This window comes from Gallinula chloropus (genome assembly GCF_964237585.1).
Source record: "Gallinula chloropus genome assembly, chromosome: 3".
NCBI classification, from domain to species: Eukaryota; Metazoa; Chordata; class Aves; order Gruiformes; family Rallidae; genus Gallinula; species Gallinula chloropus.
In genome coordinates this window covers 52,316,629-52,335,596 of record NC_140087.1, presented here as the reverse complement: position 1 = coordinate 52,335,596, position 18,968 = coordinate 52,316,629, and the positions used below count along the sequence as shown (strand labels likewise).

At 48.1% G+C, this 18,968-nt stretch overlaps 1 protein-coding gene across 1 annotated transcript in view; it reads left to right on the top strand.

Moving 5' to 3' along the window:
• Positions 1 to 18,968, top strand: part of MDGA1 (MAM domain containing glycosylphosphatidylinositol anchor 1) — a gene marked incomplete at both ends in the record, with an annotated part of 139,119 nt that overhangs the window by 83,684 nt on the left and 36,467 nt on the right. The window contains 2 exons of the mRNA XM_084261932.1: positions 4,916 to 5,185; positions 8,509 to 8,660. Of these exons, the coding sequence (XP_084118058.1) occupies positions 4,916 to 5,185; positions 8,509 to 8,660 (422 nt within the window). The remainder of the gene's footprint in view (positions 1 to 4,915; positions 5,186 to 8,508; positions 8,661 to 18,968) is intronic.

Here is an 18,968-nt window from a genome sequence, read left to right as displayed (position 1 = left end):
CCTCTGGTGCTGTGATTTCATGGCTGAGCTTGGAGGGAGTCCTTCAGCAGAGTGAGATGAGAGCTGCTGAAAGGAAATTTGCTTTCTGATCTTGCAAAGCCTGCTATTTTCCTCACTTCTGTTATGTGATGCGCTTTCTAGATTTAAATAAAATATAAAGAATGACTGACTCTGGAGGGCAGAGTAGAGGGTCTCTTTCACAGGGAAGGAAGCCTGAGCTAAGGACAAAAGTGAGGGTCAGGATACACGATCGCTGTGCCGCTTCTGTCTGATGCCACTGGTCTGTGTGACCTCAGGCAGGCTGGCTTTCTGCCTGTGCCCCCCTTTTTCTGCCTGGACACTGCTGCGCTGTGGTTGTCTCTGCAGCAGTGGATGCATTGCAGGAGGTAAATCCTTGTTGAAAAATGGGAGTGCAGCAGCCCGTGGCAGCTGTATAGACCAGCAGTACAATGTGGGCAGCTGACCAGCTACAGCGATGGCTGTTGTCAAACGCTGGTCAGGGTGGCTACAGGGGGTAGAAAAGGCCTGCCTGGGAGTCAGAAAGCAGGTTATGAGCGAGTTCCTCAGCTCTGACAGCCCTTTCAAAATGGACAGCATTTGGGAATACACCAGTATAGGCTATTGATATTCTTCAAACTACTGTGGGAAAGCAGACCTTGCCTGTCTTGCACAGTAGGGTTGTACTGAGGTGTCTAGGATTTTTTAACCTTCTTAATTCTTGCCTGGGCTCTTAATGCGAGGTCTGTTCGCTCAGTGTTCCCTGTTCTGCAGATGCTGGTTTGTGTTTAAGCTTGTCACTGATTTCTGCATCAGTCCACTCCAATCGATATGAGCCTTTCTTTGCCTTTCATCCATATCAGATTGAGCAGCCTCATGACAGCATCCCCATTTTTTAAAGCAGAAAAAAAACCCAACTTTTTTTCTTTTTCTTTTTTTTTCCCCCTGTATTTGGGGAAAAATTTTCCATAGTGCATCACTTCCATCCTGGGATTCTCAGACTTCTGCTGTCCTGGGATGCTCAGACTGCATCACTGGTGTAAGAGGAATCTGTGCCTTCTGAAGGCATCTGAATTTGATGGGAACCTGCAGTAATCAGACAGCACTGCACGGTTATGCCACCTTGAGCTGTGCCTAAGCAGGACAGCACAGTAACAGTGAAAAGATACAGCAGTCTCTCCTGCAAGAACTTTGGCTCTTGTAAGGGAGAACACTCCTCCCTTCCTCAAAGCTAAAATAAAACCAGACTTAAATACTTACACTCTTGGGCACAGATCAACAGCTAGTGCACTTCTCACTCATCTAGCAGGTTAAGCATTTCATTCTGGTTATTTCAAATGAAACCAAGAAAATAAGAGGCTATTGGGGCACAAAGCAACACCCCTTGACAGTTGACATTTCTCTGTTATGCTTCCCTCACTCTTTGCCCTTCATCATTGTAAACACCGTGCTAGCTTAGCAACCTTTCAGTGTAGAGCATCTGCTCTGGCTCACAGCAAGGGAGCTGCCTACAGCCCAGCTTTGCTTAGAGAGTCTGGCACACTGGAGTAAGTTGCCTGCGTTTGGCTGATCTGATTTGCTCCTAACGAGTCGGTGAGTGATTATGTTTTCTCCTATTGCACAACAATTCTGCTGTGAAGGTAGGCTGCCTTGCCCTGTGTTTCATAGCAGCAGCATCTTAACAAGGTTGCTGGAAGAGCCTCGCTCCTTCAATGTTGCTTAAAACGGTAACGTGCTGCCTCCTTTCACCCCTTTCATCACTCCCCCTGCCAGCTAGCTCTTCTAGAGTTAAGCTGTGTGCTCAGAGAAAACAGTAATTGTCTATATTTGTTTGCTGTATTTCTTACCAGGGGATCCTGAAGTCTTGTATATGCAGACAAGTTTTGTACCTCCTTGAAGCATAGCAACCTGCTGCCTGCAGTGTGGCTGCTGCTTAAAGAACACTTCAGCTGCCTGCACTGGAGTTCAGGGCAGATACAGAAAGCCAAGGACCTGCTTTTGGAACTGGGCTAAAAGCTGGGGCTGATACCCAAGTTCCCCAAAGAATGCCATGGCAGCTTAGTGATCCAGAATAGCCAGATATACTGCTCCCTTATAGCCAGAGAGGATGCTGCTTCCCTCTGTGTTTTAGAGACATCTGGAAAATCATTATCATTTCCTATGATTTCCTCCAGGTTGGAGGTCTCTGTTCTGGACAGCCACTATCTCAGGTGTACTGGAGCTGTTCAGTTCCCAGTTCTGAAGAGCTGGAGCACTGGCTTACTTAAACAAGCTTTCTGTTGCATTTAAGTCAGGGATGACAAAAGCCCGTGGTGTTATCTGTGAGGAGTTGCAAACTGAATCCCTATCTTGGTGGTGGGTCTCTCTTTTGTGTATAACCTACTTGAAGAGTGGCCTCCCCACCCTAGATGTTGGAGGCCGGAGCGGATGTCTGGCTCTGTAATTGCTGTTGACCTTTCTTGGCTTTCGTATCCTCTGGCAGCCTTCAGGATTAGCAGCCCCTTGGTGCAGTACTGCATGCTTTGCAGTGATGGGATGACCTGCTTCAGCTTCGTCTCTCCAGAAGACCCAGGAGCTCCAGGACTACCTGCAGAGTTAATGCTTGTTTGGTGTTTCCTAGTACCATGGACAAGAGGGGAAAACAATCAGTTTTTACTGTATAGGCACTTTGAGACATTCTCTTCTCAAGGTGGTAACGTAGGTCCAGAGCCTGTCCCAATGCAAATCAAGTAAATCCCTCTTCCCAGATGAAGAAGATTTAATATCTTCTGCATCCTTGGCTGCCTTGCCATTCCTGTGACCTAAGGAAGCATGTGGATTGTCCCAACCCTGCTGCTTTGTGACCCTTTACCAGCCCCAGACGTTCCCTCAGGAAGGCACTTTCCTTACAGCATGTGACCTTGCAGGGGACACTTTGTCCAACTTGAGGCTTTTTCTCTTCCTCTGTCCTTGCTCTGTACATAGGCATTGCTCAGTACAGTGAGGGATGCTGCTTGATCCGCACCTCTCTTCTCCTGGATTGCTTTGGGTACATCTGGAGCTGCTGTGCCATTTCCTTTTAAGCCTTCCTTTCTCTTTTTTTTTCTCCCCATTTTCTTCTTTTTTTTCCTCCTACATTACCAGCTGGCCTTGATTATAAAGTGAGACCCCACCGGCTTCAATTAAGGAGCAGATGTGGCCCAAGAAATGGGATAGCAGCTAGGGATGGAGATGACACATTCATGGCACTAGGTCTAATCAAACAACTTCTCACATTATTCTCACCGTGAGGTGGGAGACGTGTGAGCCAAAGGCAAGTCAGCACTTGGAGCACCCGCAGAGACACATTTTGAGCAAAGCCATCTGTAATGAGCTGACCATGCCACTCAGCACGGCAACGTGAGCTCAGTCAAGGGCTGCTTTTAATCCACTTAAGCGCAGCAAAGGGCCTAGAGGCTGAGAGTTGAGAACAGGTACCTAGAAAAACAATCATCCGCTGTCAAACAAGGGCTGCCGGCGGGAAGGAATGCTTGTACGCTGCGTACACACAGATGCATCTGAGTCCCTGGGAGAGGGGCCACTGGGCATGCAGTGGTGGTACATATGCCAGCATCATCTGTGATGAAGGTGGAAATGTCTCTAGTGTTAATGGAGCCATAGGTGAATCTTGCTGGGGTCAGGCTTTGGGAAGAGAGAGACCAGTGCGCTGGAGACCTCCAGGCATGGCTGTGTTTAGGGCAGCAGGATACTGTGTGATCCTCTGTTCTTGGTGGAGCTGTGTCACTGTGTCTGTAGTGCTGCAGGTGCTGTGTGTGTGGCAGGTTTTGCAGCCCTGCAGACATTTAGAGAAGGTAGGTGCTCTGTAGATAGGTAGTGTGTAGACCACGGTGGAACAGCCAGTGCTTAAACCTGCAGCAGGTGAGTTGTGGTTGTGCTGGAGCCACTATAAATCTATTCTGTCCCTTTTTACATTTGGGCTAACAGCTGTTTTGTGTTCTGGAAGCCTTCCTTGTTTCAGAGAGAGCTCCTGATTATTTCCATGCTGTACTGTTTGAATTAAGAATTTAATTCAAGTGAAACATGTCCATCAAATACCTGTGGAGACTGAAGTCGTCTGCCATTGCATTAAATAAAGGGTAACCCAGGTGGTACCAGTCTGGACTTTCTTCTTGGTTTGCCACCACCATGCCCAAGTCGTGAGGTTCCTATAAATCTTTACAGGTGCTAAAGAACAAGACTGAGGAGCCTCCCTTTGCTAAGGAGTTGTCCACATCTTACCATTCTCACACTACCAGCAGAGAAATTGACATGGAGAGACATGACTTGCCTCCTAATGCTGAAAAATTGTTGACAGAGATAAAAATAGGACCGAGAGTCCCCAGTAGCCAGTCCCTGATGTGTTGTATTGATGTGTTTGGGAGAGGCCCTTTAATGCCCCTTCAGGTCTGTGGGGACAGCCACTGCATATTTCTCCATCTGAACATGGTGCCCCTGATAACCCTGTCAGATGTTGCCTGGAAGAGCATGAAGCATACCTGCCTGCTCAGGGAGTGCAATTTATGGTGGGTGTGAGGGCTATGATGATTCTGATTAGGATCTGAGGGTTGAATCCAAGGTGCTGGAGCTGTGCTTCTCACATGTAAGAGCAGGGCTTGGTAGCTCCTCCAAGGAGTGTCTCACTGTGGGATAAGTACTTGCTAAAGGCCACCCTTGTCCAATAAATGGGTCGAAGGTGGGAGGTGGCTGCAACCCAGCCAGAAGGGGATGTCAAATGACTTGCTGCTTTTGGTTTGATGAAACCTTGTTCCTTCTAGAAAACAACTATCTACTTGGAAATCATATGTGTCTGTCTCCTCAGAGGCACCTCTGGGGTGACCATGCCGAGTGAGACAGCTGTTCCCTGATGGCATCCCCATCTGTTGCTTTGTTTGGTTTCCAGTCCCACCGGTGGTGGAGCCGGCCTTCCAGGACGTGCGGCAGGGCATGGGGCGCAGCGTCACCCTGCGCTGCACCATGCTGAAGGGCAGCCCCATGAAGGTGGCCACCTCTGTCTGGCGCGTCAACGGGACCCTTCTGGCGCAGCCTTTGGCAGAGCAGCAGGACTACTCGGAGCTGAAGGTGGACAGCGTGAGCAGGGAGACCAGCGGTAACTACGAGTGCAGCATTTCCAACGATGTGGGGGTCTCCACCTGCCTTTTCCAGGTGTCTGGTAAGTCACAGAGCACACGTTGGAGCAAGCTGTTGGATATGGTCGTGGAGGTGGGAAGTTTGTGCTCAGCAGACTCGGGTCAGTGCAAGAAACCTCTACTGCCTTCTCTGTGCACAGTGCTGTGTTCAAAAGGGATGACTTCCCATAAGCCAACAGGGAGATCTGCCTCCATCATTCAGGCAGTCCTGGGATGCATCTGGGGCAATCAGTGCCAGCCACTGGTATGTTTTAGCTGTGTTTGACCACTTGCCTGAAAGATACAGGACTGGAACTCAAGGCTGCCATCAGCTTTCAAGCTTAGACAATCCATATCATGTCTAGGGAGAGTGAAAGGGGGAGTGAAAGGTCCCAGCAGGCTCCAAACCATCTAATTTCCCCTTTAAAAAGCAAAAAAACTGTATTATGTATTCCTGTACCTTCCCTGTGCCTGCAGTCTGTCTGCATCTCACGATGCCTGCTAGGACAAGCACAAGCCAGGGATGGGTACTGGTACTCAGTGGATTTGCTGCTCACAGTTTTCTGTGAATCCAGCAGGTACCATAACAGGACTCCTCTTCAGCACCTGCAGCTGCAAAGAAGGGTTGTGGAGTTACAGCATCTAAAACCACAAGCCTGACCTAACCCCTCCAGCTTGATCATTAAATCTGCTTTTCCCATGACCCCAGATTTGACTTGGGCACCAGTTTCTAAATAAGCTGTCTGATGAAGTTGCCTTAGTAAGCAATAAATTCAGCCAAAATACTGGGTTTTCAGTCCAGGGCCAATTTATAATACTTTTCAAGTCAGGGCTGAACAGATGAGAATAAATGACATCCACAGAGGCCTGACTTTGAAGCAGATCTTTCCTAGGGTTTGGAAAAGCTCAGGTATGCCATAACTTTGAGATGGTCTCAGAAATGGGGAAGCCCAAACCATTTCTACTGCTTGGGCCCCATAGAGGACCTTGATGTCAGCCCTTGAGGTTTCCTGGAGTTTGTCTGGCAGTGGATTTTGCTTTAGAGCTTTGGCCCTCTCCACCCTTTCTTCACACGCTTGCAGCTCTCATGTTATTAAGTGATGGTAAACGATCTCCCAGTCTGAGCAAGCCACCACTGCAAACCGTGTCCCTACCAATCCTGCTCCCAGGGTCTGAATTTCTTGCTGAAAGCAGTAACAAATGCATATTGTCACCTGATGTGCAATGCTGTACCCCATGAGGTAAGATCCCCTCTGCAAAAAGCAGTGTTCCTCCCGAGAGAGTGTCCATTGGGAAAGCAGCAAGCATTGATTTCCCTGCATCCTTCTGTGTTTCCAAGGCATTGAGGTCTGATGGTGGCTTTTTTGCACCAGACATCTCTGCCTGTGTCCTGGACAGTTACAAACCAATTAGACCTTCTGAGCCTGTCGAGCAACCTGAAAACAATCCAGTTGTTAGAGCGTTGTGCTTGGGCTCAGGACCACTGGAGTTTTAATTCCCGCCAGCCACAGCCTTCCTGCATGAGCAGGGGGCATGGCGATGTCGCCTTTTGTTTCTGGTCCTTCTCTGTGAGAGGAGGACCATAAACTTTCCTATCTGACAGGGAGGCAGAGACTCATTTGTGACTGTGAGGTGTGCAGATGTACTGGAAAGGGAGTACATAAATCTGCCCAGGATGGGATTAGTTCCTTCTGTGGATGGGAGATTAGTTTTTTGAGACGTTTTGGAAGGACAGTGAGGCATCCAGCCCACTCCCTTTCAGTATGTTATCAGGGCAGCCCCCATATTGGTTAACTTCTGCACTCCCACTAGCCGCAACCACAGAAAAGCCCTGAAAGATGGAGTGAACGACATTCAGCTCTGCCCATCAGATGTAGGCAAAAGTCAAAACTTTCCAGCAAAAGTCAAAACTTTCCAACAACAGTCAAAGTTTCCAGAAGGAAGTTCCAAAGCTATCTTGATGTGCTGCATTTCTATTACAAGGCTTTTTTTTTTTAGCTTCCGTTTCCATCTTAGAGTCAATTAATAAGGAATTAATATCATGCAAGATGATGATTATCATCAGTTCTGATTTTATTTTGGAATCCATTACCAAGCTTGACTTCCACAGTCAATACAAGTTGAATAAGCAGCAATTAGTCTCTGAGGTGGTTCTGAACTTCTTGCTTGTGCAAAAAATTCAAGTCAATAAAAATAATAAGAAAAAAAGGACTTGGAAACAAACATCAATATTATCCATCTGAGTTCATAAAAAATAAGCATTGAATCCTTTCGAGCCTAATTATGCCCACACAGAATGGCAGGGCCTGTGATTCAAATGGAAGGGTGCAACAGACCGCCTGGGGAGATAGTGTTTATGCCTGTTCTGCTTTCCAGCTGCCCAGACATCTTTCTGGTCTGTGCAAATCCAGATTGGACCAGAACCCCCCAAAAGGAGAGTTTTGGTTCAGGTCCAGCTCCTGCCTAGCGCAGGACAGGACCTGCCAAAAAATGGAAGTGCACAGGGTGAAATGAAGGTAACCTCAAATAAGGCAAAACCAGTTGTGGGTAAGACCTCGAGTTGCTTCTGGGCCGCTTCCATTATTCCACCAGCTTCAGAGCTGCATGGCAGTAGCCTCTGAATCCTGTTTGGCAGTGGTTCAGGCCAGCAGCAGCTGGGGAAATGATGGGAAATCCCTTCTTTGAACTTTTTTTTTTTTTTTTTAAAAGGGGAGACATGGGTTTAGAAGAAGCTAACTCCACCCCTGCAGAAGGTCCTGCTGTTTTTACTAGGGCTGAGGTCAGCATCCTCTTTGCTGCTGGGTTGACCGTTGTGTTACAAAGAGGCTGGAGAACTGTGTTGCCGAGGCAGGGGAGATGCGGAAGGAGCAAGGTCTTCTTTTTAATGCCATGGTCCCTGTGTGATAAATAACACTTTTCCCGTGACCTACTGGCCAAATGATCTTTCCTCAGGGTTTGTTAGCAGGAGACTCTGTAAAGCAGCAGATGAAACGGGAGAAATGCCAGTTTAAAGCTGTTACCTCAATCTAAAATACGAAGCAATAGAGAAAAGATTAGAGCTGGTTCCAGCTGGAGAACTAAAGCTGTTCCCACCTTTTCTGTTGTCGGTCGTGCCCCACTGGTGTTGCAGGGCTGCTAACCCTCCCAGTAGTTTAGCTGTGAAAGCAGTAGTGATTCACAGGCAGTGATGGCACAGCAGTGCAACACTGGCTAAAAGAAGTCAGTGCCCATCATGTCAAAGGCGAGTGGGTAAGCTGGGCAAGTGGAGCTGTTCCACTCTCATCACATCTCTTTGTAATTTATGTTCCCCTTTATTCCCCTCTTAACTTTCCTCACTCTTTTTGGTTTTTTTTCCCCTGCCTTCCAGCAAAAGCATACAGCCCAGAGTTTTACTACGACACTCCCAACCCCACCTTGAGCCAGAAGCAGTCCAAGAATTACTCTTACGTCTTGCAGTGGACACAGAAAGAGCCTGATGCTGTGGATCCCATCCTGAAGTACCGCCTGGAAGTCCGGCAGGTAAGGTCTGCTCTTCTGGAGCCTCTGCACATGCCCTTGGGGAGGGGACCTCTCGGGTCAGTTACATCAATGTCTCTTTGCTGACTAAGAGATGAAGGTGATGAAGTTGCCAGAACCTGATGGTCTCATATCTTCCGCACCAAGTGGAAGAGAGAGGCTCAGTGCACAGCTTGGCATTCATTTTTATGTCTAGTGTTGGGTATGATGGAGAGCCTTCAAAGCCCTGCAGCCTCCCATCAGACTGCTCGTGCTCAGTGTTTTGAATGGAGTTTTAATGTGAACAAAGCCCCACAGTCATTAGCAGGTATTGTAGATTTTATAGGCCAAAGATTCAAGCGAGTGGAATTCCACCCTCCTCACTTGTATGAAATAAAGGGAATAAGCTGAAGAGCTCTCCAGGCAGGAACTGCAGGGAGAAGTCACTGGCTGTTTGTGTTGTGGAAGAGCTTTCATACTGTCACAGTAATGAAGCTATTTGGACTATATAAACTCTGCAGGGGAAGAGAAGTGGGTTTCAAGGTTTCTGAGTCTAAAGATAAATCCTACCAGAGGGTCGAGGTGGACAGCTGAGGGAAAATCTGAAGAGATGACTGGTTGGAGAAGGTTGCAGAAAAGAGTCTGATGTTTCTAAAGAGCACATTAACCTACCAGCAACGCCGGGTGCTTTCATCCACACTCAGCAAAGTGCCCGCAGTCAACATTTTTTTTACAAAATATGGACACTTAGAATCGGTGGTTCTTGCCATTCAGTGGTAGCCTGGAAGCAAGTGCATTTTGCAAGGAAAAGTTTGTTTACTGTAGATAGAAAACAAAATAATTAAAAAGATCCAAGTGTCTCTCTCCTCTGGTTCTGCACAGTAGGCTCCAGTTTTATGTCTCTGTTTGATTGTGAGCTCTCAGGGGTGGGACAGCCTTTGTTTGTTACTCGAACCATGTGGAGCACATTGTCAGTGCTTAATAATAATCCAGGACACAGGGGAGCCTCTAATAATGAGGGCAGTTTGTCATAGTACCCCTTCCCTCTTAGCCAAATTTTGCTATTATCAGCACTGCAGCTCAACAAACTAATTTGTGATTTTTATCCTCCTCCAGTGAGGTTGAGGTGGTTTTTTTCTTCTGCACAGTGTCTAAAAGTAATCTTGGATCTGTTCCTTGTTGAGCTCCTACTGAAAGGGATCAAGCAAAGGGAAAATCACAGTTCTGCTTTAAGTTATGACACAAAGGAAGATGAGCACCCATGTGAATTTAACACTACCCCCCTCCCCTTGTCCATACCCCATCAGTTACTGCTGCTAATGCTTCTTCTGCAGCGTTACTCCAAAGCTGTGACTGTTCAGTGGTGTGCTTTAGAGGAGTGGTGTATTGTGGCCCTTCTGTATCCTGGTGTTCTGCATGGACAGTGTGTCAGAAATGGCTACAGGTGCCATTGTGGTGGCACCTGAATAAGGGAGGGCAGAGGCAGGAGGAAGCAGAAGAATTTTAGTCCCACTTTTGTCAAGTTTAAGCAAGAAACACTCTGGAAAAGCCTCCTCCCAGCCCTCCTCTGATGAAGATACTTGCATTTCATGGCAAGTTCTCTGCCCCAATGTACCATATGCTGAGGTCTCACTGAACCCGTTTCCATTCCTTGTCCTAGACGAGCTCTGTGACACCTCCCAAACTGTCACTCTTTCCCCTCACACCATCACCCTCTTCCACATCATGCCAGTTATTTTGCTGCTTCGTTGCACTTTCTTCTCCGTGCTAGGGCACCTGGACTAAGCTTCATCTCCTGCCATTTCATCACTGGGCTGCAGAACGTGGTGACGTTACCAAATATAACTGTGAAAAGCTCAAAAGCTTAAAAGCATTGCTGGCTGGAGAGCTCTTAAGAAAGGGGATTTGTCTGCCTGAATGAGGAGCCGCTGTTTGTCAGTGTGCACCCCTCACTGGGTACACTGGCTTCCAGGCTCTGGCTGTGGCAGCTCAGAAATCCTCCTAGAGAGCTAGGATTGAAATGGAATATTCTCCCTCAGATAAAACAGGCCTTACATGCAGCCAGTCGCGACTGATTTATTGCCAGCACCAAGCTGATGAAAGCTTACCCAGCCAGCCGGCTCACCTTCTCCTCCAGCTCTGGGAGCTCCCCAGCCTCAGTGGTCGGTGACAGGTGCTCTTCAGCATCTTAAGGATGAGCAGAACAGCAGTGGGAGCAGCATGTGGTCTCAGGGTGATGAGGGGCTGTCTGGAAGATATTAACTGTTGCTGAGCTGGAATCCAAAAGGCAGTCAGCTGGGATGCCCGCCGGATATAAAATGCTGTGCTGGTTTTCATTTTGCTCTCCCAAGTTTGCTTGAAGAGCCCTTGGCATATGTCATATGAAGATCCCTAAATAGCAGGATGCTTTGCAAGGCACCTGGGAACCCTTGGATAAAATTTTCTTGCTGCAGCTGCTGAAAATGGGGCTGGGTGAGAGTCAAAGTGCTGTTTATTATTTGGCTGGTGCTGTGGCTCCTCCAACTCTTCCTGTTCAACAGCTTTCCAAGGGCTGGTTGGGCATTCCCAGGAGGGGGTTGCAAGCAGTCTAAGGGAATTTGGTTTCCTGAGTGATGCATGGAGGCTCCCAGCAAGGCGGGCAAGTGTGTTTCAGTAGGAGCGGGTTGTTCCCAACACTGAGGAGCAGGCTGAGCAGCACAGCAGACGTACCAGTTCCAGTAGAGTAAGAATTAACCTTCAATTAAAACCAAATAAACAGCCTGACAGCTTGGAGCCACTGACCCAGGCAAAGCACATACGATAGCAATGTGGACCAAGCTTCTTGTAAAGCTTCTGGTTTGTGTCTTGACAAATAGGCTGTTTCCTGGGGTGCGTCAGTCAGGTGGGCCAGGTAGTGGCTTAATGGCAATTCAGAGGGGAAATCATCCCCACTGAGGGGCTCCCAGGGACCTCACAGACATTGTCCTTGATGGCTTGGGAGGTTTGTCCTTTCTTGCTCCAAGAGAACTGATCCAAATGCTAACCACCTTACTTCACCTTAGCCAGAGTTTGCAGCCTTGAGTGGTTTGGCTGTAGGCAGGTGCCACAAGGCTTCTGGGATAGTTGGTGAGGATTTTCTTCTTCCACTTACACACTGCACTCCAGCTGAAAATGTTTTTCATTCCTTGGGGATTCAAATCAGCCTCCCCAAACCTGATCTTTGCTTAAAAAATAAAAAGCCTTTTAAGTTGCTTGTTTCTTCTCTGTGTATTTTATCCCCTCCCAGAGCTCTGCTCTAACATTAAAGAGAAATGAAAAGCCATCTAATATTGCAAGCAGGTTGCATCCTGGAGGAAAGATCTGAGCTGGCCTGGTGGTTACTGTTACAGGGGATAGTGGCAGAATTACTGTGCACTTAATGAGCTGGAACCCATCTGTGACCTGAGGCTGCAGGAGAAAGAGGAAGAAGAAGGTATTGGTGCAGTAGGGAAGTTTAATCTTCGTTGTGCCCCTCAAGGAGACCCGAGGCTGCTGTCTCCTCCGTACCTCCTGGTACGCAGGCTCGGGCCAGAACAGGACCAGCTTAACACCTTCATGCCTTTACCCTCCTTGGAGCAGGTTTAGCTCTACCTGCCAGACAGAGTCCTGTAATTTGCATCGGGCCAAGCCCCAGACCCATTTGCTAAATTAGCTCATTGGGTTGTCACTTCAGATTAATTCCTGTCAGGGAGACTGTCTTTAATGAGACTGGCCCTGTGCTCTGCCTGAGTAATTGTATGGTCTCTCTTTGTTTGTACTTTCATCCCCTCCATGTTGGATAAACATCCCCTGCTGTCTACAAAACTCATCTGGGCTCTGGAGCGGGCTGCCACTTGCCTCATCAGCCAGCCAGAGCAGCATTAATGAGAGATGCAGCAGTGGGGAGCCAGGCTCACCGTGTGTGGAGGTGACAGATAACAGAGCTGTGTGGACAGACATAGGACAGGGGCGTTAGCAGGAATTTAATGATTGTGATTAGAGCTGAAGGTTAACTCCACTGATGGCCATCGCAACGCAGCAGGAGAAGTTTTATGCTGAGGCCCTTGGGCTGTGGATCTGTATTGTTTCATCTCTACCTCTGAGTCGTTCTTTTGCTCTCCTCTGAGGCTCCTTCAGCAAAAGTCTGTCAGCTGCTCTCTCTATTTGGCTTCATTACCATACAGGGACAGAGGCCCCTCCAAGGGCCTGTGGGCCAGGGCAGGGATGTCGTGCTTGCTGCCTTCCCACCAAACTGGGGCGGTACTACTCAAAAGGGAGGATGAAGGAGCAGTACCCCAGCCTTAAGTCTTTTACATAGATGTTTAGCTGAAAGCACTGTTAACTGTTAAGCACTGCTGTGCTTCCCCTATTCATGTAACAGTGTGGCTTGATGAACCCATATGTGTGAGAAGGACCCAGCCTAGTGAAGCTGGATGCTTGTAAGCAAACCTGTGATAAAATAAACAGCTAGTTTGGGCAGCCAGGGTAGAACAGACTTCCCGAGCAAGCTGATCTACCCAGCTCAGCACTCATCAGGAGAGAGAACATCTATGCCAAAACCTTGTCTCCACCCATCTTCAGCTTAACCAGTGCCTGGAGAAGAGTACAAAACAGGCCCACACACAGAGTGTTGCTTTCTCTGCCTCTAAATGTTACAAGCCCACTTGTTTATTAGGCCCTCAGGGTTAGGAAAGCCTAGGGACACAGAACAGCTGTGTTCCTGAGCAGGTCACAGTGTACTTGTGTGGGTGGTGGCCCTGGCAGCCCCCCAGCTCTGTGCTCCTGGAGGGGGAAAAAAATCCCTTTTCTTTTGCAGATCCAACTTTGGCTTCAGGTGAAGCTTCTTGAGAAACTGAGCAGCCAGTGCCTCGGGGGGTGGCCTGAGGGCTCTGCACTGGGGCTGGGGGACCCCGAGGGCTAGGAAAGAAGGCAGCTCTGTGCGAGGCAGGCGGGGTGACTGCTCAGTCTACAAACCAAGAGGCTAACATTTTGCTGACCGTGGGGGATTGCATGCTGTCTGGGCAGTGCTGCCATCACCAAGGCAACTGCCTGATGCGGGGCTGCCAACAGGCCTGGGTCCATAGCCCTCATCCCACAGTTCTATGGGGCACCGTGCCCCCGTGACCCCATCCTGTGCATCCCCCACTAGTGCTGCTGTGGGGTTTTAAGCTGAGGGATGCTGCAGGAGCTGAGCAGGTGATAGTGAGGTTTTAGGACAGCTTAGCTAAGAAGCAGTCAGGGCTATCCTCCTAGCTCCTTTTCATGCTTGAAGATGAAAACCTTAAAGGATGGAGTTGTGGTTTGTAAAGTGGGGCGGGACCCATGCTGCACTCACCTGATGTTACCTGGAAAAAGGGAAAGGGCTTGTGGTGCCACATATGAAATCTTGTATCTGAGAGGCTGTTTAACCAGACGGCTCAGTTTGATGCCCCAATGCAGGGCATGGACAAGGCACATGGAAAAGGGATGTGCGAGTCACTTTTCCTTTCCTCCTCCCTGCTAGAGCATCGCATCCCCAGCCGGCTGCACAGAGGAAGGGCGTGTGACTTGTGTGACTTCCCATGAAGCAGCAGATGGTGGCCCTGGCTGCATGCGAGATGCTGCATAGATCAAAACTCTTGTGGGATGTGACAAGTAGTGTGTCCCTTTACAGTTCATTATTTCTCTTCATAGAGTTGTGCAGGTCCTGTCTCGCTGGTGTTGGGACTGGGGACTGCAGCGACTTGGCCTCCCAGTGTTCCCAGGACTGAATCTCAAAACAGACCTTCTGTTGTAGAATGGCTTCTAAGTCACATGTGCTGGAAAACCTCTTTATTCCTACCTTTTTTTTTTTTGCCTACCTTGGCTGCCAGTTTGATGTCTGATCACAGGCTGCTGTTGTATGGGACAACGTCAAATCAACACAATTCCGCCTACCTGCTGAGCCATCCGCTGCAGCGGGAAAAGGTGTTTTTTCCACTCTACCTCTCCCCCACTGATGCTCTTTTTTTTCTTTTTCTTTTTTTTTTTCCTTCTATTTCAACTTTTGTTCAGACAGTGAGAACAGGCAGATTACATTTGTGCTCTCAAGTCAGTTGCTTTTGGTTGTGCTAGTGGCATATGTGATGCTCTGCAGAATTCAGCCCTGAGGGAGGTGGAAAAAGGATGCAGAAAGAAGGCAATGTGTCAACAGGAGATGTGCTTGGTGGAGGATTCGAACAGCCATCATGATGCAAAGCCAGGGAAGGCAAAAGAAGGAGAGGTGACATTGCCTTTTTAGGCTTCAAGAAGAGGAGAGATTTGGGACATGCAGCAGGATTGAGTGGCAGCCATGTGCTGGTGGATATAGAGCTGCCTGATCAATAGCACTTGATAGACAAGCGGTGCTTGAAGCTTAATAAGACTTCTGTGTAGGGCCTGGGGGTAAAGCAGCAACTTTGCCACAGGCATTTGGGAGCAGAGAGGGCTCTTCACTGCCCAAAAATGGGACACGACATCAGTCACTGCAGCTGACAGCACATTGAGACATATCTCTTTTCATCCCTAGAAATCTGTCATGGGGTATGATGTGTTGAAGAGGCCTGCTAGAACAAGGTCTTTTCAACCTGTGCTGTAAGTGAAGACATCCAGGACAGCTGGATGTTTGGTGGGGATGGGAAACGAGGAGCTTTTTCCACATTTCATGTATTTCCCACCCAATGGAAAGGAAAAGAGTTTCCTCCTGGCCATCATTCATTGCTGGTGGAGGCGTCTGCCCAGCCACAGTTGTTGTTAGCCCTGTCAGACAGAGGATCAGAGTGATTCCTACAGGCCTGTCCAGGGAAGCTCAATACAGGCCTGACCTGCCCCAGTGGGTTAGGTGAGTTCAAAAGAACTATCTGGGAGCTGTGGGATGAGGCTTCCCTCTTAAGTTTGCCTAACACCTTCTAATGCCACTATTGAGACTTCCTTTTGCCTACGAGAACAAACGATGCCTAACTAATGAATTGCCCTGACTAATTCCGTCTTTTTGCAAACCACTTGTCAGTATGATTCACAGTTTTCCTGAGCCGGTTATCCCTGCTCCACAGATCATTTAGTTGGGAAAATGGGTAATATGAGCGGCAGGGAGTTAGTTACACCTCATGGTACCATTTCTCTTCTCTGATTATCCAAAAGTACATAGGGTAACCTGCCGAAAACAGGGTAACTGAAGTTTTTACAAGGTGGCTTGCTGTTCATAAGGTTCCTTGCAGCAGAGATTTTTGTCTTAATCTTTTCATAAGAACTGCTCCTCATGCAATTCAAGTACTTGATTGTGCAAGAGAGAAAGTGGGATATTGTTTCGCTGTCCTAGTATGAGGGAATAATTAGAAGCCGTTTTCCCACTCTTAGCTCCGTTTGCAATAGTTACAGTGCCTGAGAAAAGCAGTACAGATAATCTCCCTGGAAAGACTCATATGATCTTAAAACACATCTAGTAGCAAAATCTTATCTATCTCTAGCTCTTAACACCACTGTTCAGTGCTTATTCAGGCTAAGGAGAATGTGAGAGAAGAGATAATCACATTCCCCCCAACCAATATACCCCTCGTATCAGCCTTGCAGGCTTGAGATGTTGTTTTCACACCATCGTGCTTGTTCGTATCCAGCAGGCTGTTGGCTTGTGTTTTACAAAGCTGAGCACAGGATGAAAAATGCTTGCCAGGTATCAAAGATAAAAGTGAGTCCTTTATGTGCATCTCTTATCCGCACTCCTTTGGTGGCTTCAAGGGGTACATGCTAGTTATTGAGTCTTTCTGAGAGTCCCTGTCAATAAGCTGTGATGCAGCTTCCTCCCATTCACTCTGCTCAGCTGTTGTTTTCAGCAGTCAGCCCATGTTCCTCCTGCTGCTTCAGAGCCTTTTCTTCATGGACCTTCTTCCCCTTCCCTGTTCTCCCTCCTCATCTTTCTTTTGTTTCCTTTGCTGTTTCCTTTTTTGGTTTGGAGTCTTATTCCTGGCTCTCATTTCCAGGAACATGTTGGGAGATAAGAGGAGAAATGTGTGATGGGGGAAGGGGTTTGGAAGAGAGATGTAGCCTCTCCCTTAGCTAGTGACGAACAGGCAGGAGGAGGCACGAGATAGATGTTTTGGCTGTGTTCTGTAAGGACACGAAACGTACACTCATGCTGCCAGAGCAGGCAGCGTGGAGGAACGTGAGACCCGTTACGCCTCTCCCTGCGTGTGCTGCACTGCCTGCCTCCTCTTTACCAGAGACAGGACTGTAAACACGGATGAGTTAGAGGTGACCTACAGGTTCTGGAATGATGCTCACCTATATATCTTCATTACATGTCCCAGACTGGGAAGTCCAGACTCTCACACGAAGGCCATTTCTGCTCCAGTAAGCAATAGTCCTGTCCTTTCATTAAGTGTTGGTTCTAAGAGTAAAGGTGCCTTAGCAGAAGGCTCTGCCAGGGTCTGTAGAGAACCCAAGGAAAAGAAGCCTGGAAGTCTGGGAGATGGCAACTCCTTCCTGCTAGTGAAGCACATCACCACTGGTAAGTGACAACTACGTAACAGACAAAGTATCTCAGAGCTCAGCCTGACTGCAGTTGGGCAAACGTGGGTTAAGCAGAGCCACAACGTGCTTTCTTCTCGGAGCCAGAGGTGCTGACAGCATGGCATCTAGACGTGTGCATGGGTCTGGCTGCAGGCTGTTGTATCCAGTGCAAGGACATGGATGGAAGAGGAGACTGTGCTCACTGAGACAGAGATGGGTTTAAAGTTGGATCCAGTAAGAGACTGAATGGTGCTAATTTTCTGATGTGAGGTTCAGAAGAGACTGGAACCATTGCTTTCTGCAGCAGGGGGCTGTGGAGCAACGGGAGGGATATTGTCCCTTACTCAGCTTGTGCCCGTGCTGCAGACAGAGGTGATTTCAGGCTCTGCAGTGCATAGTCACGTACAGGTAGGATCTTGCAGATGCAATATAGAGCTTTCAGTCTGAACAGAAGGGGAGCACGTGCTTTCAGGATCGAAGGTACAGCTGTGAGGCTGTAGGAGGGAGATACCAAGCATGGCCAGGCATACACGTAACCTGCCTACCTCAGTACAACCCACAGTGTCACCAACACAGGCTCCTTGCACAGACTGCGGAGCACATGGCACTCCCGCCTTTCCCACCTGTCACCAAATTCTAGGTGCTAGTTTACCACTATTTTTCTCCAGCTCCAGGGTTCTTCTCCTCGGGATGTGCAGCTGTGCAGTGCCCCGTAAGCCCATGGCTCATGGAGTTGCCAGTCATGCTGTTGCCTGAGTTAAGGCTTTTACTTGACTGTCTCCCTGCCTGAGTGAAGATTAGGTCTTAGACCGGGGAACATATGCTAATAAAATACATATTGCTTTCTGATCAGCCTCTAATGAAAGACATTATTGAAGAGTGTGGAACAAGCACTTACAGTAATTCATGACAGCACCAATTTGGCTTCTCTGGAAAGCTGTAAACCGCTGCTCTTGGCACCTAATGAGGATGGGCAGCTGATTGCATGTACAAGAGGAAGAGAGAGAGACTGTCCACTGGTTTGCATGACTCCAGCTGTCCCCAGCAGCTACTGAAGGTTACAGTTTCTCTCTTTGGAGCTGGGGATGTTTCAGCCCAGAAGAGGAGCCTCCTGATAAAGATAATTTAGGATGAAAAGCTTCCAGGACTCCTCATTTAGACTGCATAATAGATTTGCTTTGGCCATCCATGCATGCTTAACCCCAGGATCTGAACAACATAGGCATGAATTTCAGTTCACTGGTGTGCTTGTCCAGCAAATGCCAACTTGATGTTTGCAATGAGATTATTTGCTCTGGGAACTCCTAATGAGTAATGGTTATCAAGCAAGGAAAATGAAATAAATCTGAGTTTAAACTTACCCTAGCTCTTTAATTGATGCTGTTAGTGTTTGACATCATTTCCATCCAAGGCGATAATGAAGTACTAACCCAGAAAAATGTTTTAATCCAATCTGACAGGCACGGGAAGTTTGGTGAGAGTTTATAAAGAAACACCACAGGGACTGTCTTCACATCCAAACCAAACTTCTCCACTCCCCAAACTTTACCCAAATCACTTCTCCAAAGTGGGCAGGCATCTTCCCCAGCCAGTCAGATCAGAATCCCTGATTCAGACTGTGCTGCTCAAGTTTTGTGCAGCTGACGCCAGGCTGGGAGGCGATGCCACCTCAGGATACTGTAAGGAAGATCTGAAAGATGGAAAACTACTTGAGTGGTTCAGGTGGGATGAAGTGCCGTGGTACAAATGCAAGGTCACTCATGTGGAGAGTGCTGTCAGAGGAATCTGCTGCAGGCTGGGAGCTCATCAGTGGGAAAACACTGAAGTGGAGGA